General features: G+C 39.3%; 1 protein-coding gene across 1 annotated transcript; it reads left to right on the top strand.

Moving 5' to 3' along the window:
- Positions 1-27,009, top strand: agps (alkylglycerone phosphate synthase). The gene is made up of 20 exons (XM_042001814.1): positions 1-215; positions 3,736-3,825; positions 4,951-5,041; positions 5,173-5,293; positions 5,390-5,464; positions 6,530-6,601; positions 7,411-7,490; positions 8,889-8,969; positions 9,957-10,082; positions 10,291-10,399; positions 13,817-13,944; positions 14,508-14,559; positions 15,857-15,933; positions 16,034-16,146; positions 17,591-17,660; positions 19,328-19,389; positions 20,191-20,280; positions 21,754-21,853; positions 21,973-22,030; positions 25,420-27,009. Exons 1-20 carry the CDS (start codon positions 34-36, stop codon positions 25,539-25,541), a joined length of 1,899 nt encoding a protein of 632 aa, XP_041857748.1. The 5' UTR covers positions 1-33; the 3' UTR covers positions 25,542-27,009.
- Positions 27,010-27,511: the final 502 nt, after the last annotated feature.

The raw sequence follows: 27,511 nt of genomic DNA, 5'->3' as shown, positions 1-27,511 counted from the left end.
TTCGCTCCATCCCTTCACAAACACGGAAGCAGCATGGCGTCGAATAGCAGCGGCACCTCTGACAGTCACCGGATTGCACAGTACAGACTGAGCATAATTGCTGGACATTTACAGAGACCGGTGGCCGGTAACACAGCCATTGTATCTGCGGAGTGTAAAGCGCAGGGAAGCAAACCAGACGTCTCCAGCGACGAGAGGACGGTGCCCAGGAGGAGGTACAAGGATGTGATGGAGCGGTGGACTACAGTTCATCCTCTGTAGCTTTTTGCTAGTCATTTAAGCTATCATTTAGGTGTAACAACCTAAAGAAAAAGAGCGTTGGGTGACATGTGACACATTGGTTCCCCCCTTTTTCTCCCAACTTAAAATTGCGTAATTAACGTAGTTAAATGGACGTTAGTTAGCTTGCTAGCTAACGATTCTTGGCTACAGAGTAGCCATTCATTGCTACAGAGTGGGTGCGGCTAGGAGTTTGGTTTGGTCGACTTTCTCAAAGTTAGCTTTTCATGTAGCTGTCATAGACATCCCTCTTTTTGCTTCATGCAATATTTTCATTGTCAGCGAAGTTATTGGAAAAGCGTAACACAACTGTTGACCGGGTTACACTTTTGGCGTTTTGTAATCCCACAACAAACCAAGATCTATGAAAGTGATGGAATTTTACACACAATTTATCGAATTGTAGTTGATAAAACCATTTCCCCACATTTGATCTACATATGTGATTAATCTTTTTTACCTTTAAGTAATGTGGACAAGTCGGGATTTATTTTTTCTCATAACATAACGCTCATTTAAATTTGATACGTCAGGCTTTGTAGGTGGAATCGCTGTATTGATTCATTTATAAGTAAACACATTCAAGCAAAGAAAAAAGAAAGGGGGAAAACCTACTTGAACTCTTACTACAGACAGTGTGGGGCAACAATCAAACCGATGTCTCCTCTGCTCATTTGATTGGTCAGGACAGTTGGTGGCCTGACTTTCAACCCATTGCCATCTCAGTCCCTTCTAAGGAAATGCCTCCATAATCTACTGACATCTAGTGTTAGCCTGAGATAACAGCGGGGACTTCTACAGTTAGCTTCCACAAATATGGATATATTTAGCCCAGGTAGATTCATCACGTTGTTTTTTGTTTGTTTAGTTTTTTTTAAATAATGACACTAATAATATTGTAAAATATTATGCCTTCTAGCACCATTTGTTCTATGTGAGTAATAGCTGGACAGTTCAGAAAATGCAAAACAGAGCTGCAAATAAATGAACAAAGATTGTTTTTTAGTTTCATTATCATAACAGTGTAGAAACCGAATTTTATGGGGTATTGAACAAATTTATTGGACTTACTTACCACTGTGATTATGCTCAAGTGCATAACAGTTGTCAGATTAGCTATTTGTCTATACATTTTGTTATATTGTGCTTAAATTAATACCCCTATGTAACAATAAAATAATAATTTCTCACCTTGTATTTCGAGATCCACTCAATACACTTAACTTCTGTGATTTTGCTGACATAGTCAGTGGTACCATTCGTGTATTCTACCTAGGTGTTTCCAAGCATGAATCTTACAAGTTGTGTGAGGTCTAAGTTGAAATAATATGTTTTAAGTCTAAGCAAGCCTCAGGTACTGTAACCACTGCTGATGCAGTATTAATGGGATACTTCCTCTGCCAAGGCAGAAGCTGAGGAAAATGTATGTGTTTAGCAGCAAATGTGTGCTAGAACTACCAAGCCACATTTCACTGAATTAAGTAGAGAGAAAGAGCTTGAGCAAAAGAGGAGATCATTAAATTTTGGTCCAGCTCAAGAAAAAATGAATCAGGGGATTAAACCCATCAGAAGATATGCTTGCTAAGTGCCCTTCTAATCACTTAAATCTTCATTTTGATCAAAAGCAACCTATAATGAATACTTTGCACTTAGCAATCAGTTTATTAAGTGCACATGGTAAATGCTCAGCAGTCTAATACAGCAAAACCACAATTCATGCAATACAAGAGATAATATGTATGCAGTTATGCTTATCCTGCAAGATTCAGTAATATTATTTACAGCTTGTATGTTGCGTTTAAGTCCAATGAAGCATAATTAAGTAACAGACTTCTATTGATGGTTTTAGACAATGTTTTGCAGTATTAGCATACACTATAAAACTATATAGGGGAAGGAAGTTAAGTTGTACATTGTAGCATTATTTAGAATTAAACATATATTATCAATTATCTTTTTTTGATTGTGACATTATTGAGCTCCACTCATTCACATTCCTTTCAGCTATATCTAGGTATCTCATGCCAAGTTGATTTATATGTCTCAAAATGATTAATCACTCATTTGCTTCACTATCTGCACAACACCTGTCATCTTTTAGTCTCACGACAAAACTTTCCAAATTAACGCTTTTTGGAAAAGGAGGGGGTTGAGATGATAGAAGGAATGAACTTCAAGAAGAACATCAGAGGCCTAATGTCACTTCAACAAGCGTGGTGTGTATGTGAGGAGTCTGAGTTTAGAGCAGGAGAGAGCTCATCTTTGAAGAAATGCATCAAGCTCTTGAACTGTGCTTTTATACAAAATCCCATTAATGGTTTGAGTGGGTTTGTTGGTAACTGGAATGGGAATGTTAGTCTTTTCTCACTGGCCCTGCCAAACATTTCCCAAATGTATTAATATATGTTTACTCAGTAACTTCAGCCGTTATAACAGCGTATCTCAAGTCCTTGAGGCTTTATTATCCTCATTTGAGGATGACTCGGTGTGTCACTCTCTGCAGTCATTCAAAATTTATGGAAATGTTCAATTTAGCTGTGTTAATATTTACTCCAATATTTAAGTATCTCGTCCCAAGTGACCTATGAGTTATTGATTTTTCTGCAGATAGAGTTGTTTTCTCTCTTCCACAGTTCTACAAGCAGCACATTTGCTTTATACTTCATCAGATAGTGAAGATATTATAAGATATAATAGCATTTGTTTTCAAAATTACATCCTCTTTGTGTAGCAACTTCATTCATGTCAGAGGAACAATTTTAATTTCAGTTGGCTACTTCTGGTATGCTTACATTTTCTTCAGCAACAATCTGTATGTATTTGGTGACTGTGCTCATGTCAAGCTGTCATCAAAGTAATGAATGGCTGAACAGTATTTAAACTAGCTGTGGATAAGAGTGCCTGGCATTTGCAATAAATGTAAAATAGGTTAACGTATTTGAGGAGAGTGGTGCAGGCAGTTTTCTCTGTTGATAGAAATGCTGTTTTGCTATGTTGCTTCTGCACTGCTGCTGTAAGCCGATGTGTAAAGGGTTCTGGCTTGATAGGCACCCTGGGAATTTTCTAGATTTGCCTGTTTGCAGCCTCCCTCACTGTAAATGTGCCAGCTCCTCCTGAGAAAAATGGAAAGGACGTGAATAACTTGATAGGAGTTGGAGACTTCAATTTTCTGTCAGTGATATTCAGTATGTCTGACTATTTAAAAATATCATTATGAAGCTTAATATTATCAAGAAGGGTTATGATTTTTTACTTGTTTTTATTGGGAATTGTTGCTGGAAATTAGGTAGGCTAGTATTAAGGGGAATAATACTGGCAAAAGTAGAATATATTGAGCCATGACATTCAGGAGAAAAAAACCTTCCTATGTTTTTGCTACCTCCTCTGATAACTCCTGTGTAAGCTTAAGTGTATGAGCTGTGGTGCCAACCTGTTCCAATATTTATTTTTCCACAGACAGGAGATTATGAAATGGAACGGCTGGGGATACAGCGATTCAAGATTCCTCTTCAATAAGAAAGGCCAAGCGGAATTTACAGGCAAAAGGTAAGCTGGAATATCAGGCATTGCTCTTAAGCACTGCTCTTGCCTAGTGATTTAGAAATATAATCATATTCATACCTTCTGACTTGTTTAAGGCTGTGTAAAGCTGTGGGATTCATTCTGTTGATGTGACTTAAAGCTGAAGTTATGCATTGATCTCTTTTACAGTCCCTACTTTGAACCCAGCTTTTTGAAATCAGTTGCAGTCCTCTTCCTACTCTCACAACAGTGTGGTGTTTGTGCCACCTAGTGGTTGGCATTTAAACATTTCATTGTCATTTGAGAAGGTCACTGGTTGTGATTGTAAGCCCTCACAAACTTCTGTTACTCATTAACAGACATGAATTTCAGGTCTGCTCATAATTAGAGCATTGCAGGGTTGCTAAAAACATTTAATCTACTAACTGTTGAAGGAATAAATATGCTGTTTGACTGGCTGCTGGAATTCAGATACAAAGCCTGATATCCTCTATTTTTTTTTTGTTAAAAACAGGAGAAAATGGCTCACCTGTCATTTTGTTTATCCTTACTTGACATAAGTTTTTGCACTCACCTTGGACCACTTTTGTTTTTTTTCAGTCAAATAGTCAACACAGGGAACTGGCACAGTATGTGCGATGATGTTACTTAGGATGTAAGTAATTATCTAAACAGGGTGTTGCATAGCAAATTGTTTTCTCCTGTTCAAGCACTCTTGCTCTCCAAACAAAACTTTACCTGTAATTTACACAACAAGCAAAGCTGGGGTGAAAAGACTGCATTCTGCTCCTCACTGGACACCGTGACAAAGGTTTTTTTTCATTATACTGTGTGTTTCACAGTGTCTTGAACAAAGGCACGCCACAGTTCCCTGATGGGCAGGCCTAGTCCGTGCCAGTAGCTCATTTATGTAAGGGATGTTAAAGGCTATCACGGGAGCAGTACCGTCACTGCTGCTCTGTCTAATAACCTCACTGGACCTCATCCTCTTATTCTTATTTGAAACAGATCTAGTTTTTCAAATTGATCAACCCAGTCGGGCATTTTGCTATTTCCATTTCCAGATTTCTACTGACAGCTGAAAATCCCGAATCTATGATACTTTGACTAATTTTAATCACACATTCTGTCCTCCTTTACCCATTCCAGGTATCGATTGAGTGGTATGATCATTCCTGGTCTGAAAGATTGGTTTGAAGGCACATTCGGTGCCAGTCTGCTGCATAAAACTCCGGCAGTAGTGAGTAAAATTCATGGTTTTTCATTGTGACTTCAATAAATGGGAGCATACAACACTCGGTCACAGCATGGAACCACAATGTATTCCTTTTTGGTTTTTTTTTTTTGTTTGTTTTGTTTTGTCTGATTCAGCCCATTCTGAATAGCAGTGCTGTACAGACTCCAGCTCTAAATGAGGCCTTTGTGGAGGAACTGAAATCCACAGGTATTCCCTTTTCTCATGACGCAGAAGACCGAGTGTTTCGTGCTCATGGTAAGGCAAAAAGATATCACATATGTATTATTATTGTCTTCACTGCTGCAGCATCTATGGAGTTAATTTGAGGTTAACACGTGTGTTTTCTTATAGGCCACTGCGTACATGAGATCTTTGCTCTGAGAGAGGGGAAAGTTGGTCGTATTCCAGATATGGTGGTATGGCCAAGTGAGTTTGAAATCTGTGTTGTAGCTGTGATTTATTTATTTTTTTTCCCCTCCCCAAACTGGTCTGTTTTTTTCCTCTTCCCACATACATCACTGATCCCCCTACTGGCTTAGGTGATTTAAAGGGTTAATCTCTGCAGAGGTAGGGATATTAATATGTATGAGTGGAAGCTTAATAAGAAGCGTCAGGGGGAGGATGGTTGACACCCAATACTCCACAGTCTGGCCCTGCACAGTACACCCATGAATTATGATTCTGAGATTGGTTTTCGCTTGTTATGGCTGGCACTATTTTATCATGCAAATGAGTGTTGACTGATGGTTGAAACTTGATTAGCATTCTCCCAAATGGGCAGCAAATCACCAAGCAACTGTAGGCATAGTCTCATCCACACTGGCACCAAATTTGAACTTTTCCAATCCAGGAAATACACTCATTTACTATGTAATAAACATTTTGATCTATAATTTGCATTCCTCAGCTGTCCCTCCAAGTCGAGCTGTGTATTTTAAGTGGATGCTTAGGTTGTTGAGTTGTAATCCGTAGGCCACAGCTGTATATTTAATTGGACTTTGGGAAAAGCAAGGGGGGAAAAAAAACACTAGAATGTAAGCATTTCTCACTGCCTCCTAAGCTCTCGAGCCCAGTCATGCACATCCATGTGGGTGGGTATTGCTGCTCTTCCCACTCACTCACCTCGACATTGTGAATGGATGTGGGCTCAGTGATTGGTTAAGATGCATCTGTATTGATCCAGCACATCCCACCCAAGAGAACAGAGCTTCATGCATCTGACTCCGCCTGAGGAAAGTCCCAGACAAAATCAAAAGCTGTCGAGTCTCTGCTGGTCTCCCTTGATAAAACTGCTCAGGCAATATACAGTAAACTTATATATTGTCTTTTAAAAAAGTGTCTCTTTTCAGTGTATCATATATCTCACACACACACACACACACATATATATATATATGTGTGTGTGTGTGTGTGTATATGTGTGTGTGTGTATGTAGAGAAAGCGAGCGAGAGATGGATAAATATAATATGAAATTATTTTCTGTTTTTCAGACTGTCACAATGATGTAGTCAAAATTGTGGAACTGGCGAGCAAACACAGTGTGTGTTTGATACCATATGGGGGTAAGTCAAAGAATCTGCTTGATTTGCTTTCACATACACAGGGCTGTTATTATTGGGTGTATTCAGTGTTTGTTTAATTGTTGTTTTTTTTTTAATACAACAAAAAATTATCACTGCTAACAATGTAGTGGAGGCAGAATTTTATGTGTGTGGTTTAATTTCTGCAATATCAAAATGATGTCTAGCAATCTACTGAGCCACCACCTCAAGGGAATAAAATACTTGCTGCTCATATTTAATCCTTTTTTTTTTTTTTTTATAAACGTTAGTGTCTCTTGTCTCCTGCCACAATTTTGTGAATTATTTGTTGATGGTTTAGAAGGAAGAAAGTGATCTTGTGACGTATGGTTTGTGGTCAGTCACTTTTAACAATAGTGTTCTTGGTGTTCTGTTGGTGGTGTTCCTAATATTTAAAAAACTTGCTTTTAATATTATTATTATTATTATTATTATCATTTACTGTATCTGATTTTCTAAATGTTTTGTTGTTGTTTGTCCTTTGCTTCTAAAAACTCCTTCAGAACTTTGGATAACTTAGATTGTTTTGAAATGTGTTTATACAATAAGTTTGATTTGGTAAAAAAAAAAAAAAAAAGGAAAGGCACTCAAACCCCGCTGTGTTTACTGGTGTTACAGTGTGTTCGGCCTGTTTAAAAGCTTCTCCTTTGTAACTCCTATTGATGTTTTTTTAAGACATTTTGGATAGTAGATCGCTGTCATGGCTTACTGGGACACTTTATGAAACTGAGCCATTATTAATCCCATCTGAGCTTCTCTAGCTGTTGTAACAGTTGTTTTTCGTCTCTCAGGGGGGACAAGTGTCTCTAGTGCCCTAGAGTGCCCCCCAGAGGAAACTCGATCCATTGTCTCCTTGGATACATCGCAGATGGTACGTAAACACCTTTGTCTGAACATGAGAAAATATGACAGTAAGTGCAAACAACAGTCAGACATATTTTCATAGATAAAATGGGAGGTTTTTTTGTCTGTTGCTAAAAGTGTCATGTTGGCTTCCACTGAGAGCATTTAAGATGTTTATTGTTTATGTTTCTGAATGTGAGTTGAGATACAAATAATGAAAAGAGGCTTTAAAAAATGAAAAACAACACCACAAAAACCACCGCCTCAAAGATGATATTGGAGCAATTTCAACACACTATGACAAATTCTTGCCCCATATTGGGTGATGTAAGCTTTTCCAAGATGGTAATTGCAGGGCTGCAAAAACATATCTGGTCTGTTAGGTTACAATGATAGTTTGAGTTATGTTCAGTTTTTCAGTTGTGCAGCAAGATAAATATTTAGATTAGATGGGATTATTCTATTTGCTACCTTTTAATATTTAACATTAAGGCTTGACTGTGTGTGAGTTTGAGCTGTAATTTCTTTTCACAGTTTGTTCTGCTTAACAATATCTTTGTACCTACAATAAAACTGATTTGATATATGTGTGATCAGTTATAAAGGTTTTTAAAAGCATCACTTCAAGTTCTGAGAAACTTTTGTCTTTTTTCATTGTTCTTTACTGCAGTAATGCAGAAATGTTTTAATTGCTGGCAAACGTAGAATTGTCATATTTGCTGTGCGTGTTGGGACACAACCTAAGTTGTTGATTTTAAATAGAAGATTGAGCAAGTCACCACAGTTGTGATAATGTTTCATTGTCTGGAATATTAAATGGTCACCAGTACACTACAGCCCTTTGATCCAGGGCCACAGAGAGGTGATATACAAGCTGTCCGGATGCCGCTAGCCTACTAGTCATTGAGTTTGGTGCCATAGACATAAGTGGCCAGTTTTTAATGCCAGAGGTCAGAGGTGAAGTGGCTCCAATGGAAACACATGAAAGGAGCAATGTGATAGGAACATAAAGTTTATTGCCTTGGGAGAATAATTGATGGCAGGTATGACAAGACTTCCTGCAGGTAGGGGTAAGACACGTGTTCAGTGGACTAAACAAGATGAATGTGTTTATAATTGGATGTTAACCTCAAAGATGTTGACTGTTATCTCTGTCCTGTAGTTCTTCTGCACATAGCTGAGCTTTGTAATTCTGGTGACCAAACTATGTTCTACTATTACTGTAAACAGACTTTCTTGTGAGTTGGGGATATTTTAAGTCAAAATAAGAAAAGTAAACAGGCTAAAGAGGCAGATGAATGGGATGAGGGTACTAAACGTTCCCACTACAATCTTGTAATTCAACATCAAGTCTGTGGTATAGCTCAAATCAAACAAACTTTTTCTGTATTTATGACTTTCTCAGTCACGTTGTTCTTTGTTACAGAACCGCATTCTGTGGATTGATGAGAAAAATTTAACTGCACATGTTGAGGCTGGCATCGTCGGTCAGGATCTGGAGAGATTGGTAAGCATCGCTCCTCCATCCTCAGTGATTCACAGAAAGAGATTACATTTGTGTAAGCTGTGCCAGCAGTCAAGCTGTGACCATTCTCAGTGCTGGTTGTTCGTGTTTAGTCACCTTGGTACTCTTTTCTCAGTAGATCCAACAGGGTTCGGGAAGGAGTTTTAGATAGGAGTACAGTGCTGAAGGGGGAGATTAGAGAGCGAGATGGTGGTCATGAGCAGATGGCACCATCAAGCTAATTCAGAAAAATGGAGAGGGAGCGGGCATTTGGTGTAGAGGAATGCGTGAGCTGCATCTGAAGCAGACTCCATCTCTGCATTTAGCCTGGTCCGGGTTGATAGAGCAGATGGGTCTGCATTATAAACTGCCTTCCAGAGGAGTGTGTGATAAAACAAGGCCCGACTTACCCTTGTGCTTCAGGGGGGCATTGTTCTTATACTTTGAGGTTTTTGTTATCGTTACTGTTTAAATGTTTTACCAGAAGATGCAGTCTTTCAGAAATGGGGCTGCCTTGATGAGAATGAATGTGCTCATGATGACCTGTACATCCTAAGGGATAGAGGATCAGAAGAGTTCGTTTAACATGTAAAGTATTTAGCTATAATTATTTATATTTATTAAACTTCTTAGCTGGGAGTGGAAACTTGAGTTATTTTACACACAATGTCAGTGCTACAGTTAGACTATTATTTGACTCTAGCAAATAATGCACTGATTACCACTTACAGCTCTTTTGTGCTCTTTCTGCTTGGTTTATTTTAGGCTGTAAAAATCTGCAGTGCTATAAAAACTTAGTTTTAACATTGCAGTATAAATAGAGCAGTGAAATGCAGCAGCAAAGCAGCAATTACCCCCTCCTTACTTGCTCTTTCTTTATGCTTGTTATTAAAACATTCTTGTGGGTTTACAACATCAGTGTTTTCCAAACATTTTTGGTTCATTTTTAACTACCACAACAAACACACGCTGTCTTTCCTTTCATCACAGCTTAATGAGAGCGGCTACTGTACAGGACATGAGCCTGACTCCATGGAGTTCAGCTCCCTGGGAGGCTGGGTAGCAACCAGAGCATCAGGCATGAAGAAGAACATCTATGGCAACATTGAGGACCTGGTGAGTCACCTCGCCTCCCTTTAACTTTCCTGCTTGTTTGATCCATACAGCCAGTGCGAGGACACATAAGCTACTGCACAGTAATTGGGTTATTAGCAAAAAGTGTTTTTGGACTTTACTTTCTTATCTCACATATAGTGGTATCAGCATCAGTAATAAACACATAGGGAAAGTATTTCTGTCATTTTGCTGTGTTCTGACTCAATAGGTTGTCCACGTGAAGATGGTTACTCCACGAGGTGTGATCGAAAAGAGTTGCCAGGGACCACGCATGTCCACGGGGCCAGACATTCACCACTTCATCATGGGATCAGAAGGTTTGCTAACGCCTTCGTGTGATTTTTAGTACAACATGGCACGTGGGCACATGTACAGCTGTGTATGTTTTGTGTTACTGTGGGTTTTTGTGCATATTTGTTAAGTCCTTGTGATAAAATGGTAACATAAGGATAGTTCTCAGGCTCTGTGCTTCTTACACATTAACTAGCACTGGTGGAAAGCCGACCTGATGGGGTCTTAGCAAAGAACCAGAAAGTGTCCTCTACGCCCCATCTGCAGTGCCCTGTCCTTGTGAATGCGCACAGGGAATACTGCCATATGCCAGGTCCCCCCTACATAATGAGGGGGTTCAGAGACTCTTGGCATCGCTATGTTAAACAGCTGTGGAAACAAACTTTATATTGGCCCTACAAAGCTCAGCAATCTGCTCCCTGCCAGGGCTGGGATTGCTGCACAACTTTCAATTTGTGCTCATTTTATGTGAGTTTATTACCAGATGCAAACCAGCATATAACATAAAATATATGAATGTGGTCATTACTTCTTAGTTTATTGTTATTTTTATTTACAGAAGTCTTAAAAGCTTGCATGTTACAGTGCAGGTTTACTGTGAGCTGTACCTTATAAGTCACTTTGTGATCACCACTTGTGATAAACTCGTTACAATCAGGTGTTATGTTTTGACTGAAAGTTGCTATAACTCAGATACAATGTTAGCCTAATTTATATTAGTTTTCAGGCTGTAGTGCATAACTTGGAAAGTAAACAGCTAATTATCCATTGAACAAAATAGTGCCATGTTTGAAACAGGTTTGCCAAAAATCGTTTACCCTACCTAAATGAGAAGTAGTAAAGAATGAGTGTTGGTGAAAAAACATATTTGTTTTTTGTTGTTGTTGTTGTTGTTGTTGTTGTTGTTTGTTTCTTTTCCCCAGAACTTTCCGTGACAGTCGATTTGCTTCACTCTTAAGTTTCTAATTTGCTAAAGCTGTAGAGAGCTTTCACTGTAACTAGAACACTAACATTAATTCAATTCCTTTGTTTGAATTCGATTTTGATTCAGCTACAATTATTGTACATCCATTTTACGTGTGCTGTAAAGATACAGTGGAAGGATGTGCTGACAGTATAGTGGTCACACAGCTTATTTAGATAGTGTGGTGAAAATCAAAGAAGGTATCTGCATACATTCATACACATAAATGTGCTAAGTTTGTGAGAAAGGGAACATATTTGCTGGGAAATAATCTAATAAACACACATTTACTGAAAAACAAACAAAAACACAACTGGGTGTGAGTCTGTTTCTAAATTATTGTTATTTTTTAACATGTTAGTATGACTTTTGTGTTTTTGACCTGATCTGATCTCACATAAAAATTTTACAAACAGCATGTCAGCAGAATATCTTTAAACTTTGTTTTGAGAGGAAACCAGTTCATAAATCAGGGTTAATTAAGTCAAAAGAGGTTTTCCTGTGTTTTTAGTGCACAAAGCATAGATAGGACACGGCCACACATCTTTGAGAGTACAAGCACCTCTGGGAGGCCTAACGTTGGAACGAAGAGGTCACCCCACCACATGGTCTCATTAAAATTATCTACCTCCTCAACCTAAGAACCCCATCCTGCAGTCTGACAGTAGGCCACATCAACAACAGCAAAGCGCCACATTAAAACCCTCAACTATGCTCCGCATGTTAAGTGGAACACATCAATTTTATTTGAAATTACTGTGAAACCTCAAGCTTCTCATTCTCTGCACAACAACAGGGTCTATCTGTCTCTCTGACCTTGAAGTAGCCTGAATGCAAAGTAGTTCTTCACGTTGGCTTCAACCTGTTTAAAAACTGATTGGAGTGATTGGTGATCATTTCTTTGTTTTTTTTTTAAATCCTTTCAGCAGTTTATAAAATGTGCAGTCAGCTAATGTTTATCTAGAAATGATTGATTCTGTTCACTTCCACAGTGGTAAATGTTGCTTTACAGAAATCCTAATACTGTGAATGAGATTTGTCTATAGCATGTCAAAAATGACAGTTTATCTTATGTTGCTATTCTTATTATCGCCTTTACATTATTGCCTGTTCACCTTTCCTAATAATCTAGCTCCTCTCCAGCTCTCTTCATCTCCCTTGTACTGAATCCTTGTTGCTTGCTGTACGGCTCCTCCTACATGTTGGTGGGAAAAAAGGGAGCCTCTGTTAGACAAAGCTCAATAGAGTCACATATTTTCCACAGTGCCACTAGAGAGCAGCCCCGTGGCATGTAGTGTCACATTAGAGGGCTCATTAGAAACCATAACTGGCTGACGAAGCCTCCAAATGGACAATAACAATGTTCTTGAAGGAGGCAGAACATTCAAACATTAAGAACTGTTCTAAAACAGGATTTTACCCAGTTGTTAAAATGTCAAAAGCTGTTGGATTGCAAAACAGCAAATTTATTGATTGAGGCAGTGCAGTTATGAGAAACCTGAGTAACAGAGACTCAAGGTTGCTTTCCACATGAATCATGTCCAGACAGTGTCTGCAGGTTACTTTTCAGATACAATTAGTAGAGAACACAATTCTTTTTAAGATGTTTGAATACTAGAAACACATGAAAGGCAGTGATTAGGCAGAGCTCAGTACAGAAATGTTTCATTTATATTACAGGGTGGTTGACTTGATCACTCATGGATAATGAACAATTGTTTTATATGTGCTTGATTTTAACAGAATAATATCATGAATATTATTCGTAATATTGAATAGCGAGTGTAAAGCAGTATAAACTCTTTGCTGCTCTAATCATACATGCACCCGTTCAGACATTTCCTAGACCTTATACCTGGTTGCTTGCAGGGTAAGCTTTGCCCAAAGCTGGGTCCATCTGATTTGTACATTCACATTCTCACGTGCAGACTCTCAAGATAACATTAAAAAAAAATTTCAGGGCTTTGTATATTTCCAAGTTTTGTTTAGAACTTGACGTGTCTTAATCTCAAGTTTACTTTGACCTTTTGAAAAATGCAGCTCTCTTTCTCTAATTAGTAGTAAGCATATTTGCTGCGGGAGGGAGCGGAGACGTTCTGGTTTTCAAATGATCAGTGTGTGTCCTTCAGCAGCAGCCACTAACGGGTGACAGTTTTCAGGGTCATAATGGCAGCCAGAGGTTTCCTTGTACCTGTATAAAGGTTGCTGTTCTTAGCCTTGGTGCCTTTGATAGTGCTCTGCTTTATTTCCTCTTGCTCCTGCACTGATAAATCTTAGTTGTCTGCCCAGTGTGTGGTAGAAAACCAGATCTACTATGAAACGTGAGACAAAGGTCACTAGCTTGACCCTCGGGATATGTACCAGAGCACTTAAAAAAAAAGGCTCCTTACACTCTGCTCTAAGAGGCTCAGTTCATGTAAATTGTGGGAAATGATATACTTCCCTTTGTTCTGCTAAAATTATCTGTGGTTTTCAACAGGAACCCTGGGTGTGGTTACTGAGGTAACAATGAAGATCCGTCCCGTGCCAGAGTATCAGAAATACGGCTCTGTGGTGTTTCCTAATTTTGAGCAGGGAGTTGCCTGTCTTCGAGAAGTTGCCAAACAGGTATAATGTTCATATCTGCTTTGACATACTCTGCATTGTTTCCACTTCATCTCCAACTCTCTAAAACAAAACTTACACCTTAAACTGAAAGTGGTTTTATTCACAATATCCTGAAAGGGCAAAGTCATCTGGTGTTTCCTAATCTCATGCCACCCCTTAATTAGTGTTTTGTATCAGCTAGTGACATAAGGTAGCTTCAATATTAACCATAATTGGATAAGAGTTTAAATGCACCAAAACCCCAGTCGTTATTGTTGCCCAACATCATTAACTCTGACAATTAGTGCGTTTTCATTTTTTTTTTTCTTTTATAAAAACAATAATTTCCCTTTTTTAATTTTTTTTAATTTTTTTTTTTATCACAAACTAAAAAAATACAACTTGATATAAAGACATGTATTTAAGTGGCTTCGAGTCTGTAGTATAAAACAAGAAGCCAGAAACTAATCTTTTCACCAATAAAAACTGGTTTATTAAGTTTAATTCATATCATTGTTGTAATTCTTCATTTATTGGAGAAAGTTTAGGTCAAACTAACAAAGACACTTTCTTTTCTCCTACAGAGGTGTGCTCCAGCATCTATACGGCTCATGGATAATGAACAATTTAAATTTGGTAAGGGATTTTTTGTTTCTTTCCTTCCATTGACGAAATGGTTCAATGTAAAGATTTAAGTGACAAATGATTACTTATTGTACAAGCAGGACTTTATTTGACCTGGTTTACATTTTCTGAAAGAGTCAATAGTTAATGCCACCCTTCACAGCACTGAATTGTTAAATTGATATTTATTTCTCCCACACAACAGCAGCACACATGAACACAGAGACAAAGACTTGAGGCACAATGAAAAATAACCCTGTACAAAATTAAGCAGTTGTTACATTGAAGTTTTATGATGTTGTTTCTTGAGGTTTGCTGGAATGCATCTGGTATTGCCAGAGATCTCTAAAGTTCCCCAGTCCCCAGGGATCTCATTATCTCCCCCATACTTCCACTTTTCACAGTGTAGGCACTTCTTAGCATTAAGTAGGAAAGATAAAGTGACCAGTAGGTTGTTGTTGTTGTTTTTTTTTTTTTTTAAGATACATATTTTATCAATGCCTGAAACATGCAAGTTACCTCCTCATTTTTAATCATGTTGGCTGTTGATTAAATTGATATTTATAAATGTTCTTTTCATGTAGAGACTACAAGTACAATTTAGCAATGTCTGATTTGGTACATAAAAATATTAAAAATAATTTTTATTTATTTAGTTAGTTAGTTAGTTAGTTAGTTAGTTAGTTAGTAATAAGCAGCAAATAAATAAATACCTGAGACAGAAGTGTTAAGAGTGAGATTATGGCTGTTGTGGGTGTAATTTTGTCTCTCTGGATTTTGAGTATTTAATTAATGACTATGATGGTTGTGAAAGACCTTTAGACCTGCAATCAAATTTTGGAATAGAAACAATCAGGACACAAAGTGATGAAGAGACTTGAGCATGGGGGGAAATAAATGAACTGTTAAGTCTCTGCCACATCACCCATGACTTCCCCGCTGTGATTGATAACCATCCCATTGGCCCCAGCCCCTCATTTTCGCTTGTCCGCAGGCGCTTTTGTGCGTCCGATCAGGAATAAATCAAAAAGTGAGGGTGAGGAAGACGGATATCACTGTGTCAACTCCACTTCCCTTTGGAAACTCTCTGATTTATAGTCGCTGTCGATGTCAGCCACTGGCCAGTTATAAAGTTATTCAAATGTTGCCATTTATATTTCCTTCTTTTGTTTGAACCCCAAATAAATCTACCTTGCTTGGTCTCTCAGGATGCTGAGGGATGCAAGCAGATGCAGACTTTAGCTAAAGTGTGTAAAATAGCATCAGTTTTTGAATAAATGTAGCTAACATTTCTCTGATATTTTCACAGGTCATGCCCTGAAGCCTCAAGTATCTTCACTTTTCACTTCCTTCCTGGATGGGTTAAAGAAATTTTACATCACCAAGGTAAAAAAATAATATAAAAATAAAACACATCAATAAGCGCCGTCGGTTTCTTGCCGCAGGTGTTTTCCATGAAAACTGAATCTACCTTATTAATTGTCAGTTCAAAGGGTTTGACCCGAACCGCTTGTGTGTGGCCACCCTGCTGTTCGAAGGAGACCGTGAGAAGGTCCTGCAGCATGAGAAGCAGGTTTATGACATTGCTGCAAAATTTGGGTAAGAAATAATTGCCATCTTTTCCCTTTTTTTTTTTACAAAATTTTTTTGAAGATTAGTAAGAAAATCCTTAGCAGCTTACGTTTACCATTTTGTGTGACTCTAAACATGTCTTGTAAAAGAGATTCTGAATCTCAATGGGACTTCCTGGTTAAATAAAGGTATAAAAAAACATGATGTGGAGACTTCATGATCTCAGACAAAAAGGATAAAAAAGAAAAACCAAAACGGAAAGTATAACATGGTTACACACTTGAGATTTGGTCTTTCACCCAGTAGTTTGTCTCATTGTGAATTGATGGATGACTTGTAGATGTCCTGATGTCAGATCACCTGTAATTTTAAAGTAAGTGTGTGTTGTGGGCAGTGATAGTAGGGCAGAGTACCCTGAGGACAGTGCAGGGCAGGAGGACACAGCTGGGTAGTGTTCAGCTGATGTGATTGATCATAAGACAGATCAGTGAAGACTTCCAGCTTTAGATGGAAGCACTATTCCAAGCTTGTTTTAAAGCCCATAGAACATCACACCAGTCTCTTATTTGGATTCACCCTGTCATAAATTCATTTTAGTGTCAAACACTTTACTTATGGTTAAGAATGACTTTTATTAGTTTTGTGTGAACACCTTAAACAACTGGCTTGAAAATTGAAATATCGTAACACCACAAAAACCTTTAAACATAACACAAGATTCCATCTGTATCATATATTTACTTATTTATTGTTTGATTGTAAATTTACGCTAAAGACAGAATTCTAAAGAACGTTCCAGAAAAATAATAATAAAAAAGTCAGATTTAACCTATTTCTGTCAGTTTATAATGTATTTCAGCCATCACCCTGCTAATGAAAGAAACTAGCCACTTAAGTCGAGGTGAAGCAGGGCACAAACAGGATCATCACAAGCAAATTTAACTGGTTTCCTGCTGGATCAGGTTTATTCATCATATATTAGTTTTTGTGCTACTGTATGGCCCTATGCACAGATTTCCAGGTAGCTGGGGTGTGCTTCACTGGGTGACAGAAAGCCATTAAAGCTGAAGGAGCTTATCAGTTCCATGCAGCATCTTCTGCATAATTGCATTATTTTAAAGAAATCGTGATCACCCATCAGATCAAGTGTCAGTGATGGATCAGTTAGGATAGGTTTGGTGAGGAATGTTTTCCTCTGGTGTTGAGAATCAGGAAGAAGTGGGGGGGAATCAATATAGTGATTTTCTAATGAGCTTGGCCTGATTAGTTTGGATGGTGGATGAAAATGTGATTACCCACTGCAGGTGATAGATGTGTGGCTGACCTGTAGTGATGCATGGAGCACAGCAGCATTGATCTGTACATTGTTGGATTGACAGGCTTTAAGACAGCTGTTGTGAGGGGGAGCGGTCTGAGCAACAAAGCTGAAAGAAAAGAGCTGTTAAATATTAACCTTGCTGTGTCTTTCCAGGGGCCTGGCAGCTGGAGAGGACAATGGGCAGAGAGGCTACATGTTGACCTTCGTCATCGCTTACCTCCGGGTGGGTGACTTGTCCGGCTTTTTTTCCCGACTGAGCTGATGGGCAGGTGGGGCGGGAGAGGAGGTTGCAGTTTGACAGCAGATAGGATAGTGAGCAACGATCAAAGACTGCAGAAAATGACCTCGGGAGGTCTTTGATTTGATCTGGTCACAGTTGTTGTCAATGTGTCTGACTCTGAGGGAAGGAGAGCACAGTGGCTACTGACAAAATAACAATGGAGAGTTGACTCAGGTCAGTCCTGTTAGAGGTCTTTCTGATGATCACATAAACATCAACAAGCAGGGCATTTGCATACACTTCAGTGACCATGTTGCTGCAAGAGGTTTATCTAATATTTTTTATGCTGTGTGTGCCTTTATCTTGGGGAAAGCAGATGTCTTTGCCATATTTTCATTTAACCAAGTTTTAAACATTTTTTTCCCATGTAAGTAAGTAAGTAAAGTAAGTAAATGTTTATTTATATAGCATCTTTCAAGATAAAATCACAGAGTGCTTAACAATAAGATAAAACACTGAATAACAGTAATACAGAGATAATAAAAACAAATAAAACTAAGTAAAAGCAAGTTTAAATAGATGTGTTTTTAGCTGCCACATGTAAGTATTTGCTAAGCAAGCACAAAAGAGTTGGATATTAAGGTAATGATTGAAAATGTGAATATAATGACAGAATTACATCCACATTTTTTAAACAATGCAATTAATGGTCAGACTAAAACTTAAATGGACACATTGTGTGAAGGTTTGCCATGCAAAAGCCAGCACTAGAACCAGTTGTAGTGATTGTACCACTAATAATAAAGCCACAAATACTCTTCAGTAGTTGTCATTATAGGTTTATGCATTGGTTATATTAAATTTTTGCTTTGTTCTACAAAATGTCTACTAACACAAAAAGAAATTCTTTCAGGAGCCCATACAGATGTCATAATGTGTCATTTTGTCACGCTCATTTTTAAGGAAGATTTAAGCTATACACTAGTAAAGTGAATGTAAATAATGTAAAAGCTATGCTGAAAGTGTGTGCTTTAATTTGATATTGTTTAGTTATGCACCACTTCTTTTTCTTCTGTGTTGAAAATCAATGTACACACAGTATTAGATTATTTTCCCATGGGTATTCTACAAAGGCCTCCTGCTATTCCACCACTGATTGGCTGTGACCCTAACACGAACCAATCAGCAAACAAAAACAGTCTGATGAAGAGTAGGGTTGATGTTTGGGGACTAAACATGCCCACGGGTGTGTGTTGGAAGAAGAGGGTGATGGCAGAATAGAGGAAGGAGTCAAGTGAGGATATATATATATATATATATATATATATATATATATATATATATATATATATATATATATATATATATATATATATCTCAACAAACATGGGATTTCAGCATGTCTTGTTTTGGGCTTGTAACTATTAAAATACTTGGAGAAAGAGTTACTCCTCTTTGGGGAGTATCCATCATAATGCCTCAATTTAAGGAGATATAAGAATAAACAATTGTTACATTAAGAAGCAGTTGATTATTTTGGCTGAATAAACAAAATGCCTTTAGCTTTTTTACTTACTAATTACTTTGGTGCAAAACCACATTTCTGACTGTAAATGTGCTGACAACATTAATTTGTCGGCTTCCTTATTTGTCTGATGTCCTCCATCCAGGACTTGGGGATGGACTACTATGTGATTGGAGAGTCCTTTGAAACCTCTGTGCCTTGGGACAGGTAAATGCTCTGAAATGAGCTGCAGGCCTTCCTTCGCTTTATTTAAACTATTCTTTACTCACCCCTCACTCGTTCTGCCCATCGAGTCTTGTTCTTTTTCCCCCTAGCCCTGTTACCACCTCACTTCTTTTATTTCTCTTTGCCTCTGTCTTTGCTATTCACCTTCATGTGTGCTTCCTGTCCCTGTTAATTGACTGCATTGGTGAAGCTTTGCCTCTTCAGCCTGCAGACCCACCCATTACTGCTACACAAATTCAGCTGAGAACACAAGTTGATGACTGTGTGTTCTGCATGGGGAGATGTAATGCGTGTAATGTGCATCACAGATTCTCCTCACATCCACATTGTGTGATCTGAATTTCCAAAAAGTTTTCATTATCCTGTTTTCTTGCACAACAAACAGGAGCACGTGCAGTTCCCTGTTGTGTAATATGCCTGACGGGAGAGACCAAGAGATCAGGCACCGAGGCGAGCATATGCGCCCGGCTCATTACCCACCCTCCTCCCCATCCTCCACACTGCACACACGGCTGCACATGCTTAGGACTGGCGGCCATTTCCACACCAGTGGGAATCTCTCGCACAGTGGTCGGTCATGTTAGTCAGTCTGTCCTCCTCCTGCCTGGCCTCCTGCCTCTCTCTGAATTTTAATAATTTTGCACCATGGTTTGATTTATTTCAAATTGAATTCCTCATGCACACAGCTGTTATGTTTCAAATGCACAACCTAATATGATATTACAAAGTCTTGTTAAGGAATGATTTTTTTTTTAAATAATCCTTCACTGTATTTATTTTCAGGGTGTTGGACATTTGCAGGAATGTAAAGGCACGCATTGTCCGAGAGTGTAAAGAGAAAGGAGTTCAGTTTTCACCATTATCTACCTGCAGGTAATAATTTAGGACTTGTTTCTTTGTTTTTGGGTTTTTGTTTTTTTGTTTTTTGTTTTGTTTTTTTTTGCCAGGAATGTTGTAACACAGGTGCAGAAATAATTTTTACATAATGTGTTTTTCATAGTGAGATCAAATGAGAAGATTATATAATTTATATGATCTGATTTCTCTGTTCTCTCTTTGGCATTCAATTTAAATGCTGTTTTTTCTTAATCAGTATATGATTTTTTTATAAATGAATCCAAATAAGTCCAAGTACCTTATCAAATCAATGGTGTAGTTTTAGATCGCAGAAGCCTGGTGTTTTTATGTGAGGTACTATAGTTGCCATCTGAGCTAATTATATGGCTGATGCACTTGCAGCAAGAAGTTTATATAACGGGACATTAAAAAAAATCCTTGCCAGGTCTTAGGTGGAGGTAAATACAACCTCAGATTGCACTAGGCCATCATACAGAAAGTCAAAATACAAAACAACATATGAAAATCTTTATACATCGCTTGATTAAGCAGTTTGCAGAAGCACCTTTAGCAGCAAAAATGATCATTTTCTATCTGACTTTGTCAGCAACAGTCTGTCACATCAACATCAAAACATAAGACATCATAAGTGTCTTATGTTTTGATACAAAAAAGAAATTAATAGAATGAAATTGAAAGTATACTATCTTATAAAAAGAAAATATACCTTTAATTTCAATGACTGTATTTAGTATTTACTCAAACCATAAAGCCCAATTTTGATATTATACTGAAAATGATCCAGTCCCCACTGACTTGGATGAGGGTGGACAATGCGACAGACAGAAGGATAGCGAGCTGGTTGAGGAGCACCAGACTGCTGCTTGCAGATTGTGGACAGATTAGGCCTCAGCCTGATTATGCCGAAGCCATTCATTTCCCGGCTGCAGTCTGTCACATGATTGATTTGTCCATTTAACCTCTAGAACAGTCAGAGTACCAGGTGATGGGCCATGTCAAATGAACAAGGGCTCTGCACCCTGCTCCTCCACAGGGAGTTAGACCAGAGAGATGTCATGCACACTGGAGGAGCATTTATTTTAACCAGGAGGCTATTTCACATGTTAGACCACCTGAACACAACCTGCATTTTGATTAGAAGCAGCTACACAAGCAGTGTGGTTCTTTTTATTATAATGTGTCTCAGACGGTTCGGTAATACCACTTTGATTGCCATTTAATGTTCGACAATGCTGTGTGACAGTGGTGATGGTGCTTCTGAGTTCTTTCTGGTAATCATGAATGGAATTGAGGTCAGGGGTTCACTGGGGAAAGTCAAACCTCCCACTTTCACTTTGTCCTCGAGCTACTAAGAAAAGAAATGAATTCATTGGATGAAAATGGCGGGCCTTGACAAAACATGACCCTTTAGTTTCAATCTAGTTATCTTCAAAATATATCATTAGGAAGGTTTTCCTGCCCTTTGAAATGTTTATTTTGTTTGTACAGGGTGACTCAGACATATGATGCTGGTGCCTGTGTCTACTTTTACTTTGCCTTCAACTACAGAGGACTGAGTGATCCAGTGCACGTGTACGAACAAGTGGAGGTAGGTGCAGTTTTATTTTAAGCATCATTTGATGCTCTGTGCTTTTCATAGATCCACCGCCCTGCAGAGCGAATACCAGAATGTAGTATCATAAAATGAAAATTTTCTTTGTTTTCCAGCATGGAGCTAGAGAGGAGATCCTTGCCAATGGAGGGAGCTTGTCACATCACCATGGAGGTACCAATAGCTGCTCATTTCATAGTAAAATATCCTGTTTTCAGAAACTGTGCTAAACAGGTGAATGCGGTTCACAAAGTGCACACTGAATTGGACCTCATACTTCCACCTTTGCATACGTTAAAACCAAGATGTGTAGAGATGTGATGACAGCATGGTGAACTTTCCCAGCATGCTCCTCCACATTGGCCATCCAGTCGTGCTGTAAATGCACATTTGGTCCGAAATCTTTCACTGCTTCCTTCACATGTCCAGAATCTGTTCGGGCAGCTCAGATGAATGACTCTGACTCGACTAGTTGTTCATTTCGGCAGTGACCAAATGAAACGTGAGTAGGGGAGGGCGGTGGAACAACTCTCTGGGCCCCATCAGGGCTAACTGAAATGGCTGCCTTATCTATATTGCCATCCGCCTCGCTGTTTTCATACATCACTTCAGGCTATTCATCACACCTGTCAAAAACAGTATGCAGTGAATCAGCTGCGATATTAAATCACAATTTTTCCTGAAGGTAGGGACGGGTTCAAAATTAAAAGATTGCTAATAAAAAGGAGGCAGCGGGTTGGGGTAAATGATGCTGCCGTTATCGCTGGCTGTATACTGACCTCCAAACGGTGGCCCGGCCACCCTGAGCAGCACGGGGAGGTGACGGGGGGGATATTGATGCAGCCCCTGTATGCGGGGCCCATTCTGTAATTGTGATTAATAACAGTGAGGCTCGCTATCTGGGTGCAGACAGGCCGGTTTGTCTGCCCACAATCAGTGGTTGACAAATGGAGCTTGTTTCACTGGGTTTTGTGTATCAAACAAAACAGATGTAGTCAAGGATGGTGAGGTGGGAAGGCACCAGAGGAAATATACATTTTTGTGGCCCTGTATTTACAGCAGGTCAGTATTGTGCTGCGTGGGCAGACAGCGGAATCTGAGTGCGTAGAGCGCTCTGACCCTTTCTCTGCAGGACATTTGGCTAATACCACTGTGGGTCGCCTGCTGTCTGACAAAAAAAAAAAACAGCAATTTTAACTTCAGAAATAAACATTGTAAATTGGATTAAAGACATATTTTAAGAGCCACACCATCTGGAGATGTGTCCTCTTTAACTAGGTCACCAGTGCTGCAGTGGTATAGAGTTGTTGAACATCAATCACGAGGAGCGTCATCCATCCATCAGCCCTCCACTGCAGCTTCTCAGCCAATGCTCTGGCTCGGCCATATCACTGAAACGCACAGCCGCTACCTTCTCCTGCCCATCATGTCCTGAGTCGAATCTCCTGTCAACCTGTACCATCTTCTCAGTTAAAGGGCGCACAGCCAATCGTTGTTTCACCTTGTTGCCTATCACAGGCAAACCCGTCAACACTGTCTGCTGCACCTCCATACAGGTCACTGCACTGAGGAGACAAAAAGGATGACCTGATTTGCAGATGTTCCCCTCATGCTCTGAACTTCCCCAGGCTTTTCCACACGAGAGAAAAATCACTCTGTTTAAAAAAAAAAAAAAAAAAAAGTCATTTTTGAAATAGCTACCTGCTCTGCTTTGCATGTTGCAGCTGCACAGACCAAGCCTGGTTAGATTGATTGCAATAGCAAGCAAGAAAGAGAGAAAATGACAAGATAGATGTGTAAATTATCACAGTGATGGAGGCAATGATGCAGTCCCAACACCTTCTGTTTTCTCTCCGTTTCCTTCGAGGAGGGAGGGATGGAGGTGGAACCATGGCGAAGAAGTGAGGAGGAGGATGAGGTGGTAGAGACTAGGGAACTTTTTTAGTTATTGGGTAGCAGCTGATTGGTCCCCCTGTCACCATCTGGACATGTGTGTGGTATCAGAGTCCCTGGTGACCCTGCTGTCTGCCCTGTTTTGTCAGGAGACGGGTCTCACCGACCTCATGGCTGATCCCCATCTGGGTTTTCTGGCTTGACTTTGATAATGTGGCGCTGTGATGCGTCACGGTGGCCCCCTTACCTCATCACGCCCTGTAAATGCAGGGTCTCCCTGCTATGGATGCAGAGAGGAGGAGGAAGGCGTGTGAACACTCCCATCATGTTCTCTTTAAATCTAATCTCAAGTGATTACACTGCAGCTTTCAAGTGATTACTCAGTGAGCTGCACCTGTTCCAAGCTGCTCTGTTCTCAAATTTATCTTTGTGAGTTTTGAATTTTAGTAGAGTGTTTTGTGAAAGTGACATGACTTCCAAAGGTTAACCTTTACCCAGCTTTGATCGCTGTAAAAGTTGCTTTCTGCAGGGTAACTTTAGACACACTTTTGTGGAAGTTGTTTAATGTTCTTTCTTCATTTTTTGTCCCTTCTCAATATTACCATAAAAAATTCTTTGATTAAGGCAGACATTCACTAGGTTTTTGTTTAAATTTTTTTTTCTGAATTTATTTTTATTAGGTATTCAAACCTCCACTGGCTGCAGGGTTGTAGGTACTGGGACAAAGATTGTACTGTAATAATGGAATGTCCACACTATGACTCAGGGTGGCAACTAAAAAAAAAAACAAGTTGAAATTGTTATTTTATTTACCATTTACTTTAATCTTTTTATTAATTGTTTATTAATTTAATTTTTTATCAGTCCATAAGTTTTAAGCTTTAAAATGTCAGAATTTTAATTTTACAAAAGAATTCAAATAAGAGTCTGAAATCCAATTTATTCAGCTTTATTTGTTGTGTAAGGATCGACGTTCCTTGTTTTTGTTGTTGTGCAAGCTGGAGGTTCCCAGTCCTCTTGCTGGCTCCAGGCTCCCTGGTCAGGCAAAGACGCTGTGGAGTATGTCAGAGAGGACAGCTGGTGAAGTAACGGGAATGCTCACCAGGCTGAAGCCTCTGCAGGTTCAGAGTTTGGAGGGGCGGCAGAAAGCCAAAGTCCCACTGACAGAGCCATTGTGTGGTGCTCCATGGTCTGCCTTGGCACCCTCGTGGCGATTAGGCCAGTGTTGGGGCACAGGGCTGCACTCACGACAGTGGAGCATAACACCCTGGTGGGTCAGCTGGAGCGGTGCTTGTGTGCACAATGAGACAGAAACACACAGGGAAAAAAAAAAGGTCCCGGCGACTCTGGAGGGAGGGAATTGGAGGGGAGTGGTAGCTCCACAGAGTGAGGGAGCCGGTACGGGCCGCTACAGTTGCCAGCCGGCCCCTCCTCTGGGAACACACAGAGCCTAATGAGTTTGATAGTCTGCTGAGCTCCATAAATCATGCCATGCAAAACATTTCTCCTCTCTGAATAAAAGCATTTATCACCCTCTGTTTATTCACTCACTCTCACAAGATTGATTGGCTCCCAGCAGCCTGCTGAGCAATCAGCCGTGCCGATTCCTCTATTTCTCCCTCAGTCGTCTTCCTCAGTTTGTTTATTTATTTCTCTCTTCTGTCATTTAGTGGGGAAACTTCGGAAGGAGTGGATGAGAGAGACCGTCTCCAATGTCGGCATGGGGATGCTCAAGTCCGTCAAGGACTACGTGGACCCGAATAACATCTTCGGCAACAGAAACCTGCTCTAAGTCCCACTTCCTGTCCATCTGTCTTTTTCTAAAAGCATCTTATTCATTTTGAATTAACAAGTACTAAATGTGAATTTAAAACGGACAGAGATTTTGTCTTCTCCATCAAATGTGTGATTCGGTGCCATTTTTCACCCAAACCTTTTCTTTAACTGTAATGCACTTGATCTGCTGTAACAATCACTTATCATTCATGTTGAGGATCATTTTTATTCTTGCTGCAGCCTCGGCTTCTTATGCTACGACCACAATGCAACTTTTGATTTTTGTCATACATGCTTTTGTTTAACCGACTTAAACATCCTTGCCAACACAGTTAAAACTGCTTGATTTCATGTTCCTCCAGTGAGTGTGTAAGGCACCTCTTTAGCGGTAAGTTCTAGAAGAATACACTCTCTAAAGCTCTGTGCCTTTCTAAAGCTTTTGTCTGCCTTCCCTTCTCCTCCTACACACTTGTCAGTGCGTCCTTTTGTCGAGAATAGGGGTCTGGGTAGTTTTCAGTGTCTTCCGTTTATCTTTTCATGCCTTCTTGCCTTCTGTTGTACTGACCTATTGCCATAAGAGACTTGTTTCTGGACCGAGTGTGAATGTGTGTGTGCCTCTTCTGACAAACCAACTGAACCCTCTTGTTGTAATCCACCAAATTTTACAACAGTCCCTAGATGTACAGTATGATTGCAAAGAGATGTACCTTGTTTGATTAGTTTTTGTGCAAAGAGCATTTACCCTTGGTTTGTTACTGAAAAAGCAAAGTGGGAAAACAAAAAGCCATTTTCAAACATGCATATTTTTAGTTTGACCACGTTCTTTGTGTAAGGCCTCTGGATCGCGGTGCTCACGTTGTACCAAAGACTCAATTCATCAGATTATGGAGACATACTGTAAACATTTTTTTTGTTATCATAACCACTGCATTTATAGTAATTTCATGCACAGCTATACAGTTTTTTTTAAATATTATTGTATGCAAAAGTAACCATTAACATAGTACTTACATGTAAATATTGGTGACTGTTACACATGCTGAAACATTCAACTTAACTTGGTTTATTTATGCTCATGCCAATTATTTTTCCTGATTAATTGTTTAATTGGAGCCCAACAAAACATTTGTCAGCATCCCAACAATTCAGTGTTTCTATCTTGTGTAAAAGAGGTTGTCTTTTTTTTTTTTTTTTTTTTGGATACTGTAAAATGCTACATTTTGATACTGGACTCTTTCCATCTTCCCTCTGATTTTGAAGGAGTTTTCATCTTTAATTCCCCTGATCTGTGCTTTACATTTTCCAGGACCAGTTTTTCCTTTTATTCATATAAATGAGAATTCTTTGGGACCCAGCATTTTACCCCATGTGTCAAAAAAAATGTGTGAGAATGTTGTCCCCTCTCCCCCCATGTCTTAACAACATGGTGACATCTAAGTACATTATGTCAATGCTGTTTGTGCAATAAACTGAACTAAAACACACCGGTTGTGGAACCCCCCCCCCTCCCGTGCACACACATTATTATTCATTGGGCAGAAATCTCTTCCTCATGCTACATCTCCAGCCTAGCTCCGCAGTTCTCGTCCTGATTTATACTGTCAGACATGCTGAGGAAGGTCAGCAAGAGCCTAAGAGCAGGTTTCTATTTGCTCTGCCTCTGCTTACGCCACACAAAGCTCAATGTAACCCTGCACAGCCGAGTGAAACAGCTTATCTTTTGCTGTTCGACAGGCTCATCTGGGAGTCATCCTCACCCACGCATCCACCCACACACTGCTGGCTGACGTCACAGCCACCCATCAAACAGTGGAGTTCAGCCTTAAGCGCTGAAATGCACTGCAGCTGATGTGCTGTAGTTTATACCCAGGATTGTGTGAATGGCTAAGGTAGAATTTAACCTGTTTATAATCAAAGATGTTGATTAGTCTTATTTATCACATGTATACATTTGAAAAATGTACATCTTTCACATCACTAATCATG

The sequence above is a fragment of the Melanotaenia boesemani genome, chromosome 12, assembly GCF_017639745.1.
Source record: "Melanotaenia boesemani isolate fMelBoe1 chromosome 12, fMelBoe1.pri, whole genome shotgun sequence".
NCBI lineage: Eukaryota > Metazoa > Chordata > Actinopteri > Atheriniformes > Melanotaeniidae > Melanotaenia > Melanotaenia boesemani.
The sequence above is the reverse complement of the archived record's forward strand: the minus strand, read 5'-3'. Positions and strand labels throughout refer to the sequence as shown.

Excerpts from the sequence above, each read along its gene's own strand:
- agps (XM_042001814.1), top strand. The coding sequence starts at position 34 with ATGGCGTCGAATAGCAGCGGCACCTCTGACAGTCACCGGATTGCACAG. Across the intron at positions 14,560-15,856 it reads TAATGAACAATTTAAATTTG|GTCATGCCCTGAAGCCTCAA; the intron begins GTAAGGGATTTT and ends ATATTTTCACAG. Across the intron at positions 19,390-20,190 it reads ACCTCTGTGCCTTGGGACAG|GGTGTTGGACATTTGCAGGA; the intron begins GTAAATGCTCTG and ends ATTTATTTTCAG.